The sequence below is a fragment of the Lutjanus erythropterus genome, chromosome 18 (genome assembly GCF_056507025.1).
Source record: "Lutjanus erythropterus isolate fLutEry1 chromosome 18, fLutEry1.hap2, whole genome shotgun sequence".
Taxonomy (NCBI): domain Eukaryota; kingdom Metazoa; phylum Chordata; class Actinopteri; order Lutjaniformes; family Lutjanidae; genus Lutjanus; species Lutjanus erythropterus.
In genome coordinates this window covers 21594631-21618368 of record NC_139334.1, presented here as the reverse complement: position 1 = coordinate 21618368, position 23738 = coordinate 21594631, and the positions used below count along the sequence as shown (strand labels likewise).

The following is a 23738-nucleotide window of genomic DNA, read 5'->3' as shown; positions in this document are numbered from 1 at the left end:
TTATTTTCTTCATTTTTGGTGCATTTAAAGAGTTATAATGACTCACCAAAGTCACACAATAATGCAAACAAACTAACAGATCGAGGCATCAGTAGACCAGCGACAACCTGTGTTCTACGCTTTGATGCTGACTCCTAGTTCTCCTGCTGCTTCTGCAAACTGCCGACCAGCATCTAATGTAGGTAATACACTAATGATAGACAGACTATAGATAAGTGCCTAGCTTTTTTTGCTTGCAACCGACACGTTTTAGTTGTTGTCATTTCTTCAGTTTTTCATGGTAACCTGTTTCTGCTGTTTACGTCTCATCATCAATAATCAGATGCACAAACAACCTGCTGTGTCGGTTAATTAATGCAAATACGGTAACAACCTGCAATGTTAGAGGTAATTTTGTTTAATTAGGTAGTCTAATCAAGATCAAGAGACACTTCAGAGCAAATACCAGATCACAACAACATATAACGTCCATAGTTTTGTTGTTGATTATGTTTTACCTGAGCCACTAGTCTCTGGTTCTCCAGCAGCCAGGTCTCCCTCATGGCAGCCTTCCTGTCAAATCTTCTCGCCATCTGTTCCAGCTTCTCCTGTCTGATCAGCTCGTCTCTCAGGACGCGCTCCCGCTCGTGCTCCGCCCGCTCCAGACGCTCCCAGGCCTGCACACAGATGATGAGACGGATCATGAGTCTGGAATTTTTGCTAGTTAGGGGGGATATAATAATTTAACTTAGAAGTTATTTGCTTGATCGCGTCCACAAAGACCTCAGAGGTCAAGGTCGACTACAAAATGATTTAAAACACAGAAAAGCAGCCAGCTCTCACATCTTAAAAGCTGGAACCACAACAAGAAAATGTTGGACATTTCTGCTTGATAAAATATTTAGATTTTTAACTGATTATCAGAATAGTTGCCAGTTTATTTTTCAATCAATCTACAAATTGATTAATCAAGTAACTGTTTGAGATGTACTTACAATAACCGATATAGCTCAAAATTTGAAATATATTCACAGGGGGACCTACATCCCAGTGCTACTGACCTACATGTTGTTTCTTTTGAGAGTAATTTTTATTTTCTTGTTCCTGCAGTGCTGTCAGACCATTGTTTTCCCACAAAAGACAGCTTTTATTCTACAGTTCTATTGCATTGCACTATAGTATTATCAGTATATTTGTGGTTTAATTGTTGCCTCGGGATTGCGCTCTGCTAAATGAATGGATTTTTGTCCATCTAGCTGAGCTAAAAGCCTGAGCTTTAAACCACAGACTTCTGAATGCTGATCAAAAAGAGAGACAATCCAAAGCCAAACATTTTCTTTATCAAAACCACAGCTGAAATGATTAGTCCAGTAATAAGTTAGTTGATTAGTTGTTTAAGTCTGTTTTTTTTTCAGGAAAGATTCCAAACATCCCCTTGTTCCAGCTTCTCAAATGTAAGGTTTTGATGCTTTTATTTGTCTTATTTTATAATTCATTAAATTTATTTAGTTCTTTTGATTAACTAGGTTATTTTAAGACATTACTTTTGTAAACTGTGATGGGCTTTGTTTTCTTCCAGCATTTTACACATCAAATAATAAATCAATTAATCAAGGAACTAATCTGAAGATTAATCAATATGGGAAAAAAAAAGACATGACTGTGGTTCTGACCCTGTTGATGTCTGCGACCAGGGCTCCCTCTTTAGGCGTGTAGACCCTCTGGTTGTTGGCCCTCATGCGACTCTGGATGGTGAACAGCAGCACCTCGAGGTTTCCCTTCTCCTGGAACCTGAAAGAAAACAAACACAAGTCACACAAAAGATAAATTTCAGCTGTGCATTTACTGCAGTTATGGCATTATACGACATCCTCATCCCTACTTCAAACTGTGCAGCATGTAGTCCTTATTGTCCTAACCCACTGTCTACAGACTGAAGATCTCCTTCTCCATGTTAGCCTTCAACGTATCCAGTGGCAACCTTTTTATCTATGTGGACAAGCTTTCTTCTTTTACTGCCCCACAGTGACGACCACACTAATATGCATCTTCCATCATGCACTTTATACAGTCTGCTTGGTATACATTAGCATCAGCATTAAGTGTTTGTTGTTCAACCCTTTTCCAGAAGACGTTCATCAATTTTATTTGCACTATTTAATATTTTTCAAAATTATAACACTAAATAATTGACTCTTTTTCTTTAAAATTAAAAATATTCTTGTATAATTTTATTTTATTTAAAGGGAGTGTTTCCTGCCCAGCTGGCACATAATGATAATACTAACATATTTTTTTTAAAATAATAGCCATACCTGCAGCCAATACATGTTTTGCAAAGTGTTGGAAAGAAAGTGATCTCTCTTCTGTATTAGTGTGGTTTAATGATGCTGTGTTGAAAAAGTTATTAAAGAAAAGTTTAAGTTTTCAATTTCACAGAAAACCTGAATCCTGTTGCTCAGAGGGTTTGTTGAAAAGTGGTGTTAAATTACAATTTGTGCTTTTATATGTTTTTTTTCTGTTTGTCTGTTATTACTCATCAACCAGTCTGCCTTAATTTTACCTAAATAAGTTTTAATATTTATTATCTATCCGTGGTATTGCCTTTTCCCTGCTAGAGTAACTTTTTCTTGTTTTATCTTCTCTTTGTTTTTGTAATTGACTCGATGTCATTGTAATTAAGGATCAGGATTTAAATATTGTAACTCTGATATTCTTTGAAATTGGCTTAATGACTCATTGTAATTGATCTGCAATTACAATGAGTCATGTTCTTTTTTTTCCTCTCAAAGATTAAAAAAAACACCGGACAAAGACACCAGATTAGAGTATAAATAGAAATAGAGTGTAACGTAATGGAAAGGTGTCTTGGCTCAACTCACTTGGGCGGCTTCTCTACAGTGCGGTAGGTGTTGAAGGCCTGAAGCTGCTGCTGAACTCCCGTCAGAGAGTTGGCAAGTTTCCGGTTGTTGAGCACGATGATGGTCTGCTCGATCCACGTCAGCAGGTCTGACGCCAGCGTCTCGTACTTATCGATCATCTTCTCCGTCTCAATGGCGTGATCCAGAACCTGAAGAAGTGGGTCGAAGACAGTGAGGGGCGGAAGGCTCAACGAACTTAACACGCGAGTACATACTGTGAGCGTGTGTCATCTTTCCATCTCACCTTTCCAACTCTCTTTCCCTCGACGGCGAGCTGCTTCATCTTCGAGAAGTAGTGGTAAAATGCCACGACGTATGTGATGATGGACTTCTCATCTGGGTTCTCTGTGAACACATCTACAAAACAAAACAGCACACAAGTCAGTCACAGCCAAGCCAGAGACATCCCTGGGCCCGAAGTCTTTTTTCCACCAGGCTTAAAGCTCATAAACATTTAGTTCTACATGAAGGCACAGCCTCCATCAGGCCGTCACTCGCCTTCTGGGTCTAGCAGTTTGGTCACGCCAAGCTTCTGCTCCGCTACGTTAAAGGCGTTCTGGAGGTTGTGGGTCGGGTTGGACCTCTTCAGAGTGTTATACTCCACCAGATCTGGCCTAGGAGCAGAAAGTAAGAAGAGAGAATAAGAAAGCCGAAGAGAAAAATGACAATGAGACAGTGAAGGAGATGGAGAATGAGGAGGGGAAACACTAAGCAGACGGGCTTCCTGTGTGTTTACATTTCAGAGCTGGTGAGAGTGGATTTGGTCATTCATCTCCCCTTACCGGTGTTTGTGTATGAGAGCGTTGAAGGCCATGCCGTCTTTCCAGCTGGTGGTGAAGTTTGTGATGTTGACATTGGGATACCTGCAAGACAGCAGCCAGAAGATGTCATTGACTGAACATAGAGGACATAGCTGAGAAGATCCTGCTTTAAATCAGTGTCTCGGATCTGCTCTCCTCCTCAAGCATGTGTAATTACGAAGCACGTATTTCTGCAGCTTCAGGCCTGGGCACATGAAGTGTTTTCCCAGATCAGTGGCATTTTGTGGTTTGCCAACAAAACACAAGCAAAAATCTGGAAAGAGAGGAAATTCAGAAGCACAGAATCTGCTAACCTGCTAATCCTTTAACCTAGTTCTACATTAAATTTGCTGATTAGTTTTTTTGCCAACAGTATGAGGAGCAAACTGATATCACTTTCATGGCCGTACAGTACATCATGGTACAGCCTGCAGGCCATTAGCTTAGACTAGAAACAGAAGTAAGCAGCTAGCAGCTCTGTCCAAACTTATGAGCACCATAAAATGTCACTAATTAAAGGAACACTGTGACATTTGTGGGAAATATGCTGCTTATTCACCTTCTTAGTAATATCACTTTCATGTCTTGTACAGTCAATTTGAAACAGCAGCTAGCAGCCCTGTTAGCTAAGGTTAGCTTAAAGACTAGAAACACAGGAAAACAACAAAATTCGCCTACCAGCTGCTTTAAATCTCACTAATTAAAGGCATGCTTTATCATTTTGAGAATTGTTTGCACACTTTACACTTCTTTACACTTTGTTTTCTGGACAAATTAAACAAATGCAATATAGCATGTCAATTAATGAGCTTTAAAGATGCTGCTGGGTGGATTTTATTTCCCTTTTGAACAGACCAGGCTAGCTGTTTCCCTCTGTTTTCAGTCTTTAAGCTAAGCTAAGCTAACTGTCTCCCAGTGTAGTGGTAAATTCATATCTAGTATGATTTAACTCTGGGACATAAATTCAAATATTAATAGCCATTTCTAATAAGTGAAAATATTTAGCAATACTCTTTGGAGAAGACACTCATAAAGTGTCATTTGGTCAAAGATTACTTTTTTTTTTTTAAGACTGGTGTAATGTCATGGTTATGACAATGTCATGTCAGTCTTATGCACACCTCTTCAAATAAAGTGTTACCAAATATATCTGTCCACCAAAATATTTACAGCCGTGCACAGGAGCGCATTTTCATACAAATTCCCAAAAGATATTCACAACAGCTTGGGGATGCTAAAGGTCGCACATCCCACTTACCCTGCAGTTTTCATCTGACACCACAGAAGAAGAGCGTCCTTGGCTGAGCGCGTCTCTTTCTGGTCCGCCTGGCCCGTTTCCACAATAATGTCCTGGATCTGATGAAGAACAACAAGCGCAGCTGGATGGTTAATAATGAAACTTAACTAATGACTGTGAGGTTTGTAATCAAACGAGAACGATTCACAACAGAGAACAAAAAAAAAAAAGAAAACTCACTGATAGTAACGTGTCACTAATAGGGAACATTTTGGCAACGTGGCACAAACACCCCTTAAACATACATAATTTATTATAGCTCAGAGAAATACTAGGAGGTTTTTATTTCATGTAAAACAAAACTTATCTCTAGTGATAAATCATCAATATGATTAGTGGACTGGATTCTCACTAATCTAAACCTGGGGTCCAGTTGATAGAAGGAAGGGTGGTAATTATTGAAGTTCTTATTTTCCCACACAGCGGGCCAGTAATTAGAGCAGTGATGTGATCTGAGAGACGGGTCCTGAGAGAGGGCTAAATTTAGCCAGCTTTGGTTCTCCTTGGTTTATGCAGACTGAAAAGATACAGACAGGACCAAGTCAACTCCTTTCTTTCCTGTTTCTTTCTTTTCTCTCTCTCTCTCTCTCTCTCTTTTTTTTTTGAAAAGTCTGAATAATGCAGGAGGCCATATTGTTTGAACTAACGTGTCTAAAAATAACAGTGTTGCTGTCAAATTAAAAATAAATATATGCCCTCTCCAAGAAGATAAAAGAGTCAAACAGACATGTTCTGATGTTCTGGATGTGCTTCTAACGGCAGATAATAATGGCTGGAACCTGAAGGCATCACAGTCGAGGAAAGAGAAAAAGACGAAAACATCCCAAGGCTTCCAGCTGAAACTGTTTCTGTGCTACATGCATACACACCCAAGTCAGACTAAAACCACTCATAACGTGATTTTATTCATATTATTTCACAGTGTTCTCCATATCTAGCCTAATCATAATAACATTATCAGAGTGACACAATAAGATCCAATCAATAAATTCTCCAAAAAAGCAGCAAGTACTTTGGTTTCTACTGGACGTGTTCTTGCAAGTGACTTTTCTCCGTTGCCATCAGAGTGTTTTTCCAAATCACTCATTCCTTTTACAATCTGACCACAAAATACATCATTAGTGTACGCTTTACAGGATCTTTTAATTGTTTTTAGCAAGTTTATTTATCAGTATTATTTCTATATTCTATTCTACATTTAGCCTCCTTGAATCCTGATTTCTTTGTTTGCATCTTAGTGTTTTTATGTATAAGAAGCTGCTGCAACAAACTGTCCCTAGTGAGATTAATAAAGTTAGATTTTATTGTACATATAACTCCACTTATGTTGGTCTTACAGAGGAATCAGTAATAAATTTAGACCGTTTCATAACCAGTTAAAAACTCTTGTAGTGGCTATAAAGTGGACACTTTTATGCATGACCTGAGTATCTATGGGATCAAATTGATCCTATAAGCATCCCAGAATAGAGAGACACTGAGCAACTAAACTAAGCGGGTGAGGCCGCCTTTTCTTCAGGAGGCCCGCAGTCTCAAACTTTGAAAACTGCACTAAAGTTTTCAGGATTTGATGATAACATTCTGATATAAAACTGATATAAAAAGACAAAAGGGAGGAGTAATTCAACTCAGCAATCATGAGTAAATAAAAGTAAACATGAGCTTTCGGTGCAACTAAGCTGTTAGTTTACCTGGAAGCGAAGGATGATGGTCCAGATGAGGCCGAGGATGAGGCGATGGTTGCCGTCGACGATGTCGTGGGAGCCCATGTTCTCCAGGTGGACCCTCTGCTCTTTGAGGAACTGCAGAGCCTTGTCCACATTCTCCAAACAGTGGATACGCATTCGACCTTTAGTTGGTTTTGGCTAAAGACAGAAATAACAAAGAAAAGTAGCGGGAAGGTTAGAAAGGCAAGACAGGCCACAAGAGACAGTGAGAGAGATAATACACAGAATATAGAAAAGAGAGAAAAACATCAAAAAGTAAGGTCTGACTTCTTACCAGTCGTTCACCAGACAGCACCTCCAGCAGTTTAATGAGCATTCGTCCGTCCCGCAGGTCCAGGTAGAGGTCAGAGATGCGACAGCCGACCCGGGACAGGATGGAGTTGACCCATTTGGTGAAGGTCTTCTTTTGAACCGCCTCACGCTCATCTGATGGGAGAACAAAGTTAAGGGAGAACATGAGCTCCATGAGTAATGAAAAAAAAAATACTTCACATCTGCAGAACAGCACCACTGGAGCTGGTGGGGATTAACTGTCCTGCTCAAGGGCACTTCAGATAGATGCAGGAAATCTTAGTGGTTAAATTAATCCTCAGTGCAGGGTTAAGCTGCATGGACACACTCGGTTATTGATATTGGCTGGTGAGCTTTGTCTGCAGCAGAGAAAATACACTCAGAAATGATTCTCTGGCTAAACTAATATAATCCAAGTATTTCTACCTTCAAATCAGATCTGACTCAAAGAAATGTGATTTCCACAACCATGGACCGATGATGATGCATTGGACTCCTTGGCAAGGCCATGTAAAATGCCCCCCTTCCTCCCTGCTGTACACAGGAGGCTGATATTCTGTAGGTAAACCAGAACTATCAGGTGCTGCTGCTAATAAAATTAATATCTGTTTAAGTGTATGCTATATTTGGAATAATTTCATCGCTTTACCTTGCTGTCAGACAGCCTCTTCCGATTGGAAACCCATGCTAACCAAACTCTACTGGCAAAATCAGTTATTTTACCTCCACCTCAATTTAGGGACTTGCTGATCTACCGCTGTCTCAATCTGTTAGTTTGTTTGTGCTATTGTTGGTTTCAGTGAATCCGAACTAACCTTTCAAAACACATACATCACAATAACACAAACAAACTGCCCGATCAAGGCTGCGGTACACCTGCAATTGCTATATACTGCAAGTTAAATTACTGTTTTCGCAAGTGGAGTTTGGTTTCCCAATGGAAAAACCTGTCTGACGGCAAAGTAGAGCAATGAAAATATTCTAAATATAGTGTACACTTAAACTGATTGATTTTTCAGGTGGCTAAAATACATTTTGCTAATTACTCAGCTTCCATGCTGGTTCTTCTCTCTGCTTCTGCAAACTGAGGGCGTTTTGACCAACATCTACTGTAGCTGATACACTGATTGTGAGTAAATTTACTTGTTCATACAACCCTACTTCAAATAATCCAGCCCGTCCAAGCATCCCTGCCACATTATATACACACTGACACTCTGCTGCACAGATTATTATTATGAATAATACAACATCACAATATACAAACTTGAGATGCAAGTTGTATTTTCTTACAGAAGAGCTATTCTGCTGTTCTGATTTAAACTGCTTTACTTATTTTACTGTATTTTAATGAAACTACTGTCGCCCTCAGTATGCTGTGTAGGCGTAACACGAAAAAATAAACAACAACAAGTCTTGGAATGGATCCGCTTGGCAGACACTAAATATTGAAAATGTGATCAGGACACCCGTAGTTTTAACTGAGCTCTGTGAGTTTCCGACAAGAAATGTTAACAGACACTTCAAACAGGGATATGAATAATGCATCCATGTACATAATAGAGGGGATTTTCACTCCTGTCCCACCCCAGTCCTGGAAGAATGACAGGGCTCCTACACCTCTTTCAAAGTCAAATTCAAGCACTTTTCAACCATAATTAGGTTGCACTTTCAGTATTTTCTATTCCAGCAGCTTCCTACTGTGGTAAATGACATATTTATATATATACTTGATTAATATGCTTAAAATGATTAGGCTCCATTTTTTTATTTCTTCATCAGATATTATTGTGCTATAAACGACCAAGATTATGTTTTGTAATAGAATTTTACAGCAGGGTAAACAAAAGGAACATGTAATTAAGTTAATGTTTAATAATGGGTTAACTGTCTATAAGTAGACTTGACATTGTCAAAAAAGTAAGTAAATGACTCCTGTCTCATCCTTTTTGTATGTTGTACACTGATCAGGTGACTGCAGCCAACCAGCATCATAACAATGAGCAATATGTCCCAAAATAAAGAAAATAATATTAATTCGCATTAAAATTGCATACTCATATATAAAAAACAGCCAGTTGTTATAATTCCAGTCCCACCAACTTGCTTTTTTTAAACCTGGCTCATCCAGTCATGTGATCAATAGTGAAATTAACTCTCGTCCTGCGGGAATCCCACAGGAATCCACTGACCCACAGGCTTCTGAAGATACGTCAGCCTCTTGGCCATAACTAAAAACTTCAATTACTCAATTAAATGGTCAAACCTCGTCACAGTGCTGCCTCGCAGGCAAGGACAGCCTCACTGTGACACACTTTGTCCCTGTGGTGTCTAATGGGTCCATGTTAAAATGAGGCCACTTGTCACATTATCCCCACTTTATATTTGTACAGTGCGCCTCTTTCGTTAGAATTAAAATATTATGTTAATCAATAAACCCGCTCTACCGGCACTATCAGTCCGTTAAAGTGCTGAAATTTCTTGGAAACTAGCAGTTTTTGCTCAGTTGTCAGTGCAGGAGGAATCACCGCTGGTCAAGTGTGCTTTGGGCTGTCATGAATGATACGACCTTTCTGCGAATTTGACAGACACATTCACAAAAGGACGCTCCCCAAGGAAAAGCTTTACTTCAGCCGTCTATGTCTCCTCATCCTGCTTGCAGAGTAGATAGAGACGTGGTGCTGCATAACAACATCACATGCATAGAAAGTGAAGTAAACACAAACGAGGTCTCTGCATAGTTACGTGTAGGTGTACAGTATTTATGCTGAAATTCCTCGACTGCAAATTTTGCCTGAAAACTCAGGAACGACAGTGGCGGAGAGATGCAGAGAGTGTGAGCGTCAGACTTGGAGAGGTTTTTGGGAGGATGAGCGCTGCCCACATGGTGACACACATCTTGCTGGGCTCACGCTCATACTTAAAATGAAAAAAAAAAAAAAAAAATCATATCTCAGCACACGGCAGATGTGCCTCCTACTCAGCAGCCAAAATAAAACCAATTTTGATGGGACCATATGCCAGCATGACCCAGTGTTCTATACTCTGTTTATTTTGTATGTGGACACACACTTAATGGCAAGGGGAACTGGGAAAGGGGAGGTGTGAGTGGGTGTGTGCTTATGACTGAGAGTTTTATCTGCATTTCGTGAGCATAAAAAAATGCCTCAAATCGACCTGTATGATAGCTGAAGCTTTTTATAAGCACAGAATATAGAGCAGAATAAGAACTGTGACTAACACACACAGTTTTTTATTAGACAACCCCAGTTCCAATTAAGTTGTGACATTTGTTGTGACGTCTTTTGGGGCTATATTCAAATAAATACATTTCAAAGACAACTTTATTGTTTTTTGAACATATACACTCATTCTGAATTTGATGCCTTCATTATGCTACAAAAAACTTAGGATAGGGGCATGTTTATCACTGTAATACATCACCTCTTAGCATTGTCTTGCTAAAATAAGGGGACGTCCCTGAAAAAGATGTCATCTGGATGCGTTGCTCCAAAACCTGTACATGCCTTTCAGCATTAATGATGCCTTCACAGACCTGCCATCATGACCTTTTGCTTAAAGCTGACATGATTAAACTCAAAGAACGTGTGCGGCCACTATCCAGATTTTTGAAGAGCTGGTTCTGCTTGGTCCATAAGTCCAAATAAACATAAACACTGTTTTTAAATGATCCCAAACATATTTTACTGCAATTTCTTGTTACTTATCAGCGTCCGTATGTACCAGTAATGCTAAATCTGCAGTAAACTACTAACAACCGAGTCGATTATCTCAGAGGACAAAACAAAAACACCACAACAAACTGTTTACTTTAACTGTAGCTCATTTGCACATAAGATCATTTAATATGTTGAAACGAAGCCTTACATAAATATCTCAAGCACAGACTTTGGAACTATTAGTATTGATAAGCCAATATGTTTAATTTATGGATGATTAAAGGGCTCGGCAGTATCGTTGAAGTCAATGTCACAACATCAACAAAGACATAATAAACTTATAACAATATATGGATACTCTGATGCATCTAAAATAATTAAACTGATGTACAATGCAATAAACTCTGCTTCACTGTTGTGCATTAGAGAAAAAAAGTTGCCCGATTCTTGTTCAAATTCTGTTTAATTACTTGGTTATTTATTTTATAAATTATTCATTAATTACTTAATTTAACAGGATCAGCAATATTGCATATGAAAAATAAATGCAACAGATGTAGCTCAATTTGTTTAGGGTATGTAGCTAAAGCTGATTTTCAGGGTTTTTTTTTCTTAATTAGCTGGGAATGATTCATCTGGACAAGTGAATCTTGTAAAACAAGACCACAATATGATCATAAAATAATTTTATGGCTTCATGTCAATAAACATTATTAAACATATTCTCAAATAAAATTAATATTAAAATCATCTCAAAAACTTTCTGACACATCTCATAACTTCCCAACTATCTAATAATTATGGGCTTTACTTTGATTCAAGCGACAATTTTGTAGATTCTGTATTTTTTTTTCGGATATTAGAGCTGAACAATGGACAGAAAATTAACAAACCTAATGATCTGAGTCATTTAAAGCAATTTCTTGTGTAAAAATGATGTATAATAACTGGTTCCAGCTGTGAATATTTTGGTTTTCTGAGGTTTTTTTTTAAACTTCTATTTATCAGGAAACATTTAAATCTATCACCTTAGATTTTAGTCCAGGTGAGGTATTTTAGGATAAACTGAAGCAAGGATGAAAGACGGACAATGCACGTTCACTATGGTTGCCTCAATGGCACACACAACTTCTAGGTGATGCACACACAGCTCCTTAAAGTTTATCAGGTCAGCCCGTGGTGATGAAACATTTTTCTCCTTTATCCTCCCATCCTGCAACACGTGACATCCCTTCAGTCTGCCTGCTACAGTTTGCCTTGTTTATTCCTGAACCCCAAATATGACTGCAAACTACGGAGCGCAAAGGACTGCATCCTTAATGAGTGGTGTAATAAATGATTCAGACCCCGAGGCTGCGGAGAACAAGCAAGGAGCAGCTAAAGAGCAGGAGCAGAAAAAGAAGAAGAGGGAGGAAAAGAAAGGAAAGAGAAGAAGTTAAAGATATCAGTTTAAAGGTTAAGAAGGAGACACTAAAACAGAGTGAGATGAAAGAGGAGACTGGAGCAAAGGTAGAGAGGAAGGAGGAGGAAGAGGAAAAGAGGGCAAGACAGAAAGTAATGGAGAGAGTGACTGAGATGCATGCATTCAGGTTGAATCTACAGAGACCCAACCAGGAAACTAGAACAAGATACATCACCTACAGTATCTCCCCTACTGATAAAAACGACCCAGTAAGCATCATAAAAGCTCCAGCTCACTTCTGAGCATCATCTAAGAGAAGAAACCCTGGGTTATTGTATGTAAAACACATGGTGCACCACAGTACAGTAAATAAATCATGCTTCAACAGCACGCACCACTCCCACCATATCCACACGGAAAACCACGCCATGAAAAAGTAATGGCAATTAAAGACATGCAAATAAGTCACAGTGTCAGCGCTGATTTAGCCACATCATTATCTGTCAAAAGACAGACAAAAAAGCATCAACAACAAATCCTGTCTGAACTATTTGGGCAGCCGCCTCCAAGGGATTTTACAGTGGAGGCAGGATGAGGACAGCTGCATCCCCGAAATGCGTGCACGGTTCCTCCGTATCACCTCACATCACGAGACCTTGAGAGGAGACGGAGTGCACATCGATGCTTCTGGCCATTTAGGAAGCCTGGGACAACAGAGGAGGGGGAGGAGGAGGAGGAAGGAGGATTTGTTGCCTGCACGCATCCCGCTGAGTCGTCTCCAGATGAGTAGTTCAACAAGCTCGATATGACAACAGCCCTCTGTACGCCCGCTGCTGAACACAGCTCTCAGCAATCATCCAAACACTGAACATCTGAAAGTTCTGTTGAGCCACAAAATTCCAGTAGAGGTTTTGCAGAGCTGAGCAGAAAATCAATATAATATTAAAATGATTTGTGATATAAGATTCAGAATCGTTGGCAGCGTGTTAGACGTTGTCTTTTCCTTTTCCAATTGTTTGATCTTCATATTCACATTACAAATCACCTTAAAAGTGTTTATCAAACTACAAAACCTGTATTATATATTTATTTGTTGATACAGAGGAATTTGTTTTAAAGTATCACTATTTTACTTTGTTGCTGAGTACTATTTATCTCACATTTATTTTGTCTAAAAACTGTTTCTCAGTTGAATTTCCTGAGAGTGATGTATCTGAGATTGTTATTATGACATAAAATTATATCGAGTAGCTTTCACCTTCTTAAATGTGAATATTTTCTGGTTTCTTTGCTCCTTTATGACAGTGAACTGAATATTTTTGGCTTGTGGACAAAACAAGACATATGAAGACATCTGCGTGGGCTTTGGGAAACAGCGATCAACGTTTTTCATCATTTTCTGACATTTTGGCATTGACCAAGAAAATAATCGAGAGTTGGCCAAAGCAGCAACTACAGAACAGTGAGACACTGAATTTCCTTTCATTTACAAAGATTCACCTCTCCATATTAAATATTAAAATCTGTCTAAGGCAGCGTTTCCCAAACTTAGGGTCACAACCTAACTGACTTTTTAATGTTTCCATCTGACACATTTTAAAATGAGAACCCTGTCTTGAAAGTTACTTAACAGCTCCGTATGTGATGTATTGTTAATGCCACAAGACTGAGGCTAAAGCCAGCTTACATGCCAGCAAACATTGGTCGACACTGGAAAAGGAAGCGCAGGGATTAGATTGAGTGCTGCGGACCTTGAGACGGTCATCCAGCCGCACAATCGCAGCTGGACGAGAGACGGGATAAGAACCAAGCTAACCCAGTTTAAAGGTGAGAGAGCGAGCCAGAGAGATGCGTCAACATCGGCCCACATCCTCCTCCTCAAACTCCCCCACAAAAGAAATCACAGTTTATCCACTGGGAATAAGCCATGACTTTGGGGACTGCACGAGTTTGGCTGGAGGTAAGGTTACTGCAGCTAATAAGCTAACATTAGTTAGCCGAACATGCTAACACGCGCAGCTTATATTAAATGACAGTTTAATCCATTCCCCCACGCATGTGCTCTTGTGTTTTACATTTTTAAAAGACTACAACAAAGACAAGTGTCCAGACTCATCAAACACAGAGAGGTGCATGTAGGGAAGTGCAAAGCTTGCGGTGCCGTGGCTACTGTTTGACAGGACGGTTGCTGTCCGGTGGAGGGGCTCAGTGACAGGTCAGAATGGCAGAGTAAAATGCATCCTGTATTTCCTCAAATGACCAGATCCTTTATTCACCTCAACAGCAGAAGGTCACAGAGCTGCATTTGAAGTAGGTTTGTATGAGGCAGGCAATTATTTCTAACTCCCTCAGAGACAGAAAGCAGCTTTCAGGGTCATTCACCCTTTAAAGAGAGTCAACACAGGACACAAGAATTCAAAGACACAATAGCGAAACACAGCTGAGATCATCAATTATAAAAGCTTCCTCACTAACGGTTAAAACTACAAACCAGTGCAAAAATGAGAATTAGGCTACCAACATAAACCTCAAACAAAAATGGACACAGAACAGCAAATTTAAACTACTCAGCTGTGGTGATGGGAAATGTGGCCGGTTACTGCAACATTTTAGTACGAAGCCTTTTGATCCAGTCCTGTTTGCTCTGTTAAAGTTACTTCATTATGTTGTTAATAAAAAAAACTCAACACTTCCTTTGTCTGTTTCAAATTAAAAGCCCTGTAATGTTTCAGTGGACAGTGCAGGTCCGTTATGAGTTAGTGAGAAAATGAACATTCCAGTCAGCAAATTTGATTATTGCTGTGATGTACTTTAATAATGAAACAAATACATTTCATATACTGTGCATGTTAAATCAATGGTTTGTTTTATTCTTTAGCTGTAGTTTAGAAATGTAGATGTTATGGCAATCCATGGCGCATTTTTGCAAGTTTGAGTCCTGAAATTTCTCTTTTGGTTTGCAGGCTGAAAAAGTTTGGGAAGTGAATTTAAGTTTTCATTTATTTTAGTTTGAATGATAAAGATATGAAGATATTGTCTTTCAACAGTTAGTTAGTCAAGCTTAAAGATTTCATATCAAAGTGTAAGTGTTCATCCAGGGCTATACATTTTTTTAATTAAATATATGGCCTTTTTTTTTCTTTGTTCCCAAACATTATATGTATGTCAATTGTCATCATCCAATATATACATTTCTGGTGATGATACTGGTAATTCATTTTGTATTTTCGGAATATTAATAAATTTAATCCTAAATTTGTCACTCCAGATGCACAATAATAAATATCATGATAAAAAGGCTTATATGTTGTATTGACCTATTAAGATTTTGTTTAAATCTGTGTTTTTTTTACACATAATACACACATAGTATCGAATGTTAATTTGGATTTCAATAGATAAAGATTTGTACATTTAAATGCTTTTTAATTTTGTTTTTTGATTGCGGGACAGAGGTTCGCACTAATTCGGTAGAATGACCTATATATGAAAGCTACATTTTTTTAATAACTTCCTGTGATTTCCACTTCAATAAAGGCAGAACTGTAGCTGAAAGGGAGACTTGGCTTTTTAAAAACACAAATGAGACATTTAAGTACAGCTCATAAATAGGGCAGTAGTTCATCTGATGGGCTGACCGCAACTTTACTGTATTTTTAATGTTTGGTTGTAGTTTGCATGGCAGCAACAGAAGCTGCCATTGTCATACTGTCTTTTTACATGAATTAAATATACTTAAACAAGTGCAGCAGTCATATACAGTATCCAGCTTTGCTCACTTCCTGACACAGTTTTTCCACACTGACTGGACTGTAGCAGCACCTTGTCACTGCTGCAACTTCCCAGCTTATTTCTTCCTACATATCAGTACAAGCCTTACTAAACATTCCTCTGTTTCACATGCTTTTACTCTGTAATCTCTCATCCACTCCAGTGAAAGCCCCATGACTTATTCATGCTGATGGATTTTCCCTGTATACAGCCTGATCCGTCTTTTCCCACCGTCAGCTCTTACTGGATGTGACCAGTTTTCCTACAGTACGCCACTACATGCCTGAGTCATGGCACCGTCAGCGCTACCTGTCCCGCAGCCATGATACCATGTCTTTATAAATGGGGCTGTCCAGGAGCTGAGATGAAACACTTCCTCTGTTCTTCAAGACATGTTTTCTGTCCAAGATGAATGATCTGAGCTTTTGCTAAATGGACTCAGACTAGTGCACATTAGAGGCTGTGCAAAACATACCAGCATTTTGACACATAATGATTGCAGCAGAACTCCACAAAAGTCTGTTTACAGTTGTTTGGAGAGTGCTGCTGCAAATGTGAAAAAAGTTATATAAAGCCTTTTGTGACTCCAGTAGAAGCTGTGCAAAAACAGCTTATATAAGCAAAATATTGCTTTGGTACTCCCTTCATACAAAAACAGTCATTTTACCTTGCAGAATATGGGAGCTGCTTGTCTACCGCTGCCTCAGTCGGTTAGTTTGTTTGTGTAATTGTGTGACATTGTGTTGTAAAGGGTTAGTTCAGACTCACCAAAGTGACAAAATAACTTAAAAAAAAAAACAAATCGAGGCAGCGGCAAAATTACTAAAAAATTACTGTTTTTGTCAAAGGAGTCTGAAGTCTTTGGAGAAAGTGATATAACTGCAATTTTCTGATAGACAAGGCTGTCTGGCAGCAAGGTAAAGTGATGTAAAAATATAATATAGTGTTTGCTTATAAGTGATATTGATTTTTTTCTTCCCATGTCTGCTGCTTCTTGAAACTAGGGGTGTGTCAACCGCCATCTACGGCAGTTAATACTATAGAGTACCAAGGATAAGTACCTTATACAATGCTTCAAAAAAATCCAAACTATCCCTTTAAGTGTTTGAGTCAACACCAGTTGGGGCTGAAGACTACAAGTTTGAAAATGTCCAAAAAGTGAGATCACAACAACCATGATTCAGCTGACTCTCCAACCAAACTGTCAGGGGTCGAGTTGCATTGTGGGTAATGTAGGGGCTAAGCGTCAGGTTTTCACTAGGGATGGGAATGGCATGTGCTCAAATCTCTTTGTAAAAGTACCACTGCTTCCAAACCAAGCCGAGCGTAAATCTGTTGTTACAGCGTGCTCTCAGCTACAGCCATCTCAACAAAAACTGATCAGGGATCAATACGGGAAACAATAAAGAATATGACTGATAAGCAGAATTGATAATAGCATTGGTATCAATAAAATTTAACAAATCCCATCGCTGGTTTTGACAGACAAATAAGAGGAACACAAAAAACAGCATCTCTTGCATTGATTTTGGTACGTTTAACAGTACAGCAAAGTTACATTAGTGCAGCATTGAATCGATGGAGTGCTCTCTCAGAGAAGATGCAAAAAGAGCACACAAACTGCAAAAACCTGATGAAGTCATACAGAGCATCTTCACAATAACTTGAGGGTCAAACTCATGGGCACGTCTGTTTTTGTACAGTAAACTGGAGAAGTTCAGGGACCCAAAGATGTAAAGGAGACAGTGTGCAGACAGGGCTGAGTAAAGCTCAAAGGTTAAAGCTACTACAAGGACTTTTTCACTGGTTATGAAACACTTTCAGTGAGATGATAACCTATTTATATACAGTTAGTATTCTTAAGACCTGACACTGGGTCAGATTCCCCTTGAAATCAGTTGAAACAAGCATGTGTTTACATTTTCCCACACACAGTTACAAAGAACTGCATGTTGGTCATTTAAAAAGAAGATGGAGGAGATTTTACTTTTGATAATTTTATTTATTTTGTGGTTATTGCAGTGGAAAAGCTACTGGTTTTGTGCACGGGGGCTCCTAAAATCAACAAAATATTAAAATTCCTTGTAGTAGGTTTAAATGTCCATTGTGAGTCCGGCTAAGTTACAGGAGTGCAGCGCTGAAATAACTGAGTGCTCCTTTAAAAAAGATCCAGAAGGATCAGACATACTGCAAAAACTTGGCGAAGGCTCACAGAGAAAATTCACAATAATTTTAGGGTCAAACTCATGGGCAAGACTGTATTTTTAAACAGTAAACAGGAGAAAACGAAGGACCCAGAGACTAGAAGGGAGAGCGTGCAGACAGAGTCGAGTAAAGCTAAAAGGTTAAAGGTCAGTGTGTCACAAAAACCAACTAGACAACACCAGTGAGTTTGTCAAACTCCCAAGAAAGACATAAGAAAAATGGATGAATGGTTGAAATCAATAAATGCAAAATGGCCTGTTTTTCCACCTCTTTCTCTATTCATTACTTTCTGTTATTGTTGTTCTGTCCAACTTAATTCTGCTGCAGTCTTGACCAGATGTCGCTGATAACAGGTGAATAAAAAGTTGATAAAATTTCATGAAATGCGATTGTCAGATCAATACTCTTGGCTCCAAACAGCCTCCCTTCAAAAAGTTTGCTGCTTCACGTATCAGTTGCTCTCTGCAGTCCTCGGGATCCGTCGATACTTGAAATCTAGCAGAGGGAGAAAAAAGCATGTTTCCCTCTCTGTTCCTGCATCGTCTCCTCCATTTTCTTCCTCTCACTAATGCACTCCTGTCATCAGGGAGTTGGATAGCATAGTGCAAGCTAACAAAAATCCACAGTGACGGCAAACCTCTCTCTTAAAACCTTAATAACACAGGCAGGGAGAAGTTAACCCGCCAGAGAAAATTATTATTTTTTAACACCGCCGATGCGTTTACTCAGGAAAAAAGGAGGTTAGGATCAAAACACGGGGATACTTTGTTCTTTGGAACACTTTGCGGAGGGTAATGGCAAGAAAAAGTGGTGAATATGTTTGTTTTTTTAAAGAACACTAGCGAGGAATGAATGGCTTTGGAGGGAAAAAACATCACAACCTTTTTAGGAGTTTGCCCATGAATTATTCAAAGCCAAGTCAGTGAACAATTGGGGCAGAGAGCCACAGCTTCCTGAAAATAAATAAATTACTACCCTATACATTTAATAAAAAGGCCGCCACCACTATGAAAGCTCACAACGGGATGACAAACTAACCTCACACTTGCTCACATCACAGCCCAACCTCCCCACGGTCCCGTCCCGGCCTGAACACAAACACAGAAGTGTCGGGGACGGGAGGGGCATGATCGGGAAAAGTGTTATGGGACACGATCGGGAAAAGTGTTACCTCTCTCATCTTTGAGGTGGGAAAAGATCTCTCAAACACACAGGTGCACAAACACAACACTCGCGCTTCCCTCAGGATCCTGTACCTTGCAGCTGCCTGAAGCGCCCATCCAGGATGGAGTTGAAACAGATGTTGGAGGTGCTGTAACTCAGCCAGCGCGCCCGCTTCATACTTTTAGCAGAGGAGGAAGAGGAGGAGGAGTGGAGGGCAGGGGGAGGGTGAGGAGGGTGAGAGGGCCGCTGACGTCTGGGGGTGCAAGAGGAGGACGAGGAGGAGGACGAAGAGAAGGGGGAGAGTCCCACGGGTGCCACGGAGAGCGGGAGGTGCAGGAGAGTGCCGTTCCTCTCCGGGTGGTGCTCGGGCTCATGCTGCTTCCCACTGCTGCCCTTCGCCGCCTTCCTGCTCTCGGGTCTCTGGGCCCGGTGCACCGCCGGGGTGCTCCTGCTCCGGCTGCTGCTGCTCATGCCGACCCGAACCGGGGCCTCCTTCTCGGCTGGGGCATAGGCCCGGCTGGCCTCCTTGGTGGCTCCGCTGCTGCTCCGGATGGCGGCGGTCTCCCTGCTGCTGGCCTTCAGGCTGATCTTGACCTCTCTGAGCCGGGGCTGGCTGATGGGGGCAGCACGCAGCAGGCACGGGCTGCTCATCCTGACCCCCGCACGAGAACAACAACAACAACAACACGCAGCCTGGAGCTTGGCACTCCACGTCTCTCCTCTCCTCTGTCTCTTGGCTCTCTGTCCTCCTTTCCAGATCCCTCTTGTGCTCACTCCTGCTCCCTCCCTCCCTCCCTTCCTCCCTCCTTCTTCTTCCTTTCTCACTCTCTCCTCACCGCTGCCGTGATGATGCTACAGTATGCCTCCACTCTGAGGCGGCACAAGGGCTCAGGCAGCCTTCGGTTCAGCTCAGAGTGAATTCTCCAGCCCCATCCATGCATACAATATGTTTCAATACGTCCACGTGCGCACACGACTGCCTCCTTCCACCCAGCACTCCCACACAGTCGTGACATCACTGGATATGGAGTGGTACAGTTGTGGTTTCCTGCGCCAATAATCCAACACAAAACAGTCCGTCTCAGAGGAGTGTGTGCATCTTTCTTTTTTAGGTTTACGTAAGGAGCAGTGTAAATGCCTGCATACCCAGTGCAGTATGGATGTGCTTCGAAGGCACGCTGGGTGGATATTTCTGAGTTCACGAGCTGTAAATCAGCAGTGGGTGTCATTCAGAGGCTCTCTCTCAACTCCTGCCTCTCTCCTCACTTTCCTCGCTCTCTGTATCACTCTCTGCCTCCCTCTCTCTCTGACAGGAAACACTGATTGCATTACAGAAACATCAGTGCAGCAGCACTCGAACACAATATCACCAACACCCACACAGAAGCCTTGATCACTTAAAGAGACAGAAAGAGACAGCAAGAAAAGTGGTGAGAGCACTGTTCGATAAACGGCCCAGATGCTACTTTAAACATTGTGGCCACCCAGATGTAGGGCTGGGTATTGAACCTCGATGCATGTTTAGTTCAGACTGAAATGCATGTGCAGCATCGACTGTTCAGATAAAACAGTTCTTGATTTTAACTTGTGATCCTTAATTCATTCAGAATAGAACAGACAGCCTTTATTGTCGTTGTTCAGAAAACAATGAATTTGGGGTAAAATCAAAAACTGTTAATGTCACTGCGTCCTCTAGTATGAGTCAGCTGAAAGTCGCTTGTGTTAGCTGTTTTGTAATGCAATGTTGAGGAAGTCCTGGCAGCTGTACACATAGTTTGCTTGAGTAGAGATGGGACTGATTTTTATATTGTGATGCAATATTGACATCATGCACTGATCAGGTATCTGATTTATGACACTTATCTGCTTTTAGATCTAAAGTCAACAACGCCATGAGTTTGTCGCATTGTCTATTTGTAAACATGACCCTAAGACGTGCAAATTGACAGCTGAGTGTCGCTTTTCACTGCTATTTTCTGTATTTTAATGTAATATTAGAGAAATGTGTTCCGACTTTATATAGTAGGATACAGCTGGATTGAAGAAATGTGCTAGCCACCTGACTAACGTTGTCATCTTTCAGCCTGTCAGCTGCACATGTGAACGTCACAAGCCAGCCCTCCACAATGGTTGAAGAATGGCATTACTCAAGTTACATTACACAAACTACACAAGATTTCCAGACATAAATTCAGTTTCAGCGTCATGTAATCTCACCACCACCACTACCACCACCACTACTACAACTACTACTACTACATCTGTCATCACATTGTTGTGTTACTACATCCCGGTACAAAAACACACAGACATCATAGCTTCAGCGGCTAACGTTAGCTCTTGGAGGAAGAAAATCATGATGTCACTTACACAATTTCTGGGTGTGTAATCGCTTCACAGTCCTGTACTTCAGCAGTTTTACGTCAGACTGTAACTGTCACCTGAAGGGGCGTGACTTAGGCACTCTATAAAGTTAGATTTCCTCTTTAAAGGAGAGCGACTACACTAAAAATTAACACAAGGACATTATTTTTTTTAGTCAAGTCAACAGTTGGGGTGATGGAACGAGCTGCAGCTGCTATGAAGGCTGCCATGTACACCCTTAACAAGATGACTTGATGCTAGGGCTTCATTATCTATTAATCTGCCAATTATTTTCACAATTAGTCAATTAATTGTCTATAAAATGACCAAAAAATGTGGAAAGTGATTCCAGTGACTCCATTTGTCCAACCAACAGTCCAAAACCCAAAGACTCTTCATTTACTGTCATAAATGAAAAATAAAATCAAACCCTCACATTTAAGAGGCTGGAACCAGTCTTGCTTGAAAAATTACTAAGATATATTAATCATGTAAATGTAGTCAGCTGGTAGCCAAGCAACCAATAAACGAGCCAATGATTGTAAAGCATGAATGAAGCAACATTAGCGCTCTGTGCCTGAACTAACACCATGTCATATTTCAAATTTTTCGTTATTACCAAAGGAGATACCAAGTCATAAGGGATTCACAGAAGACAGTGCGTATGAACACGATATGAGAGACAATATTGCATTACAAGTTTAGTACTACAGTTTGAGTACGCTGTAATCAAATACTCTCGTTTGTATTCCTCTTTTGCATTCCTGACAGAGCAGCCACTTAAGGCATTTTTGCTGTTCACGCCACCAATGACAACAAGAAACACCAAATCAATGTTACTGTCATTAAATCATATGAAAATATTCAAACTAACAATGTGTCAGTCCGACAGGTTTGTGACTTTTGTTTAATATCTTAAACTGCACTGTAACTTGTACTCGTCTTATCTTATTTTTATTTTCTATTTAACTTAAATGTATTATTTCCTTATGTTCCTTTTACATTTAATCTTTTAAAAAGAGCCCACAAATGTTTGTATGTTGCTATTGTAAACTTACCTGGTTCTGATGATTGCCACTGTTTACTTTTTGTTTGTTTACCTTTTGTGTGTTTGCTTGTTTGTTGTTTGTTTTGTGGTTGTTTGTGTTCTTGTTTGGTGGTTTCCAACATATGTTTTTCTTAACTGTGGATCTCTGTCTTGTATTGCTTCAGTATTGAAAAAACTGGAAAATACTGAAACAGAAAAAAGGCTCATTAATTTCCTAAAACAGCTGGGCACCGTGGTTTTCAGCAAAAGTTGCTCAGACAGGACTAAATAGAGTTTTTGTCGGGAACTATTTTCAGCAGCGGTGAGTATCAGTGTAACATTTTGGCTCATTGATTTGTTACTTCTGCCAAGGAGGTTATGTTTTTCGGTGCCATTTGTCTCTTTGTCTCTTTGTCAGCAGGTTTGTGAGCAAAACCACTGGCCTAATTTTCATGAAAGTAAGAAGGGTGTTGCATGTGCCAAGGAAGAACCCCTTCAGTTCTGGAGCAGATCCAAATCACGGGGTGGATGCGCTAATTATTTTTCAGTTTTGTTACCATTGTGAGATGGCTGTTTGGGCTTGGCAGAGGTCTGCTCTCTCTGAATACCCTTCTAGTTTTTAATAATTTCAGGACAACAATGGAGGTCTGCGAGTAATAAGATTTATCAGATTTTGGCTACACAGGCACCACTTGTTAGTGGGATCAATTAATTGCTGGTTTTTGTGTTATCGTGATTTGTTAACAATAAGAAAAACAGAAAATCTCACCAGACTCATCCTGCACAGATTGATTGTTTGTTAAGTTTTACTCTTTTTTATGGAGGCAATGTTCATGTATTTAGACATATTTAGACATTTAACACTTAGGCATCTTGTCCTAAATTAGAATTAGTATAAAAATTTGTACTTTGTTCAAGTTTAACAAGGACAAGGGCAGGAAGGTTTTGGTATGCGTATTGAAACTCAGGTATCATATCTGCACTCCATATCACAAGATTTCAAACCCAGTAGTCTCTTCTCCACAGAGCAGAATTCATGTTTTACCAGCTTGAGTCTGACCTCTCTTGTATCTGTGGCTTTACAGAAATGAGCGCAGTCCGACCCTCAGC

At 40.1% G+C, this 23738-nt stretch overlaps 1 protein-coding gene across 2 annotated transcripts in view; it reads right to left on the bottom strand.

Moving 5' to 3' along the window:
* sptb (spectrin, beta, erythrocytic) overlaps positions 1–23738 on the bottom strand; it is a 70267-nt gene that overhangs the window by 35375 nt on the left and 11154 nt on the right. Inside the window, exons 1-10 of one of the 2 annotated variants that reach the window (XM_084742645.1) lie at positions 19330–19931; positions 6999–7150; positions 6689–6862; positions 4959–5056; positions 3683–3763; positions 3399–3514; positions 3145–3257; positions 2862–3049; positions 1653–1770; positions 498–656 (exon numbers count right to left, since the gene is read on the bottom strand). In XM_084742645.1, the coding sequence (XP_084598771.1) occupies positions 498–656; positions 1653–1770; positions 2862–3049; positions 3145–3257; positions 3399–3514; positions 3683–3763; positions 4959–5056; positions 6689–6862; positions 6999–7150; positions 19330–19888 (1758 nt within the window). In that variant the 5' untranslated portion in view covers positions 19889–19931. Of the gene's footprint in view, positions 1–497; positions 657–1652; positions 1771–2861; positions 3050–3144; positions 3258–3398; positions 3515–3682; positions 3764–4958; positions 5057–6688; positions 6863–6998; positions 7151–19329; positions 19932–23738 lie in introns of those variants that run through there. The other variant, XM_084742644.1, reaches the window with a different exon arrangement.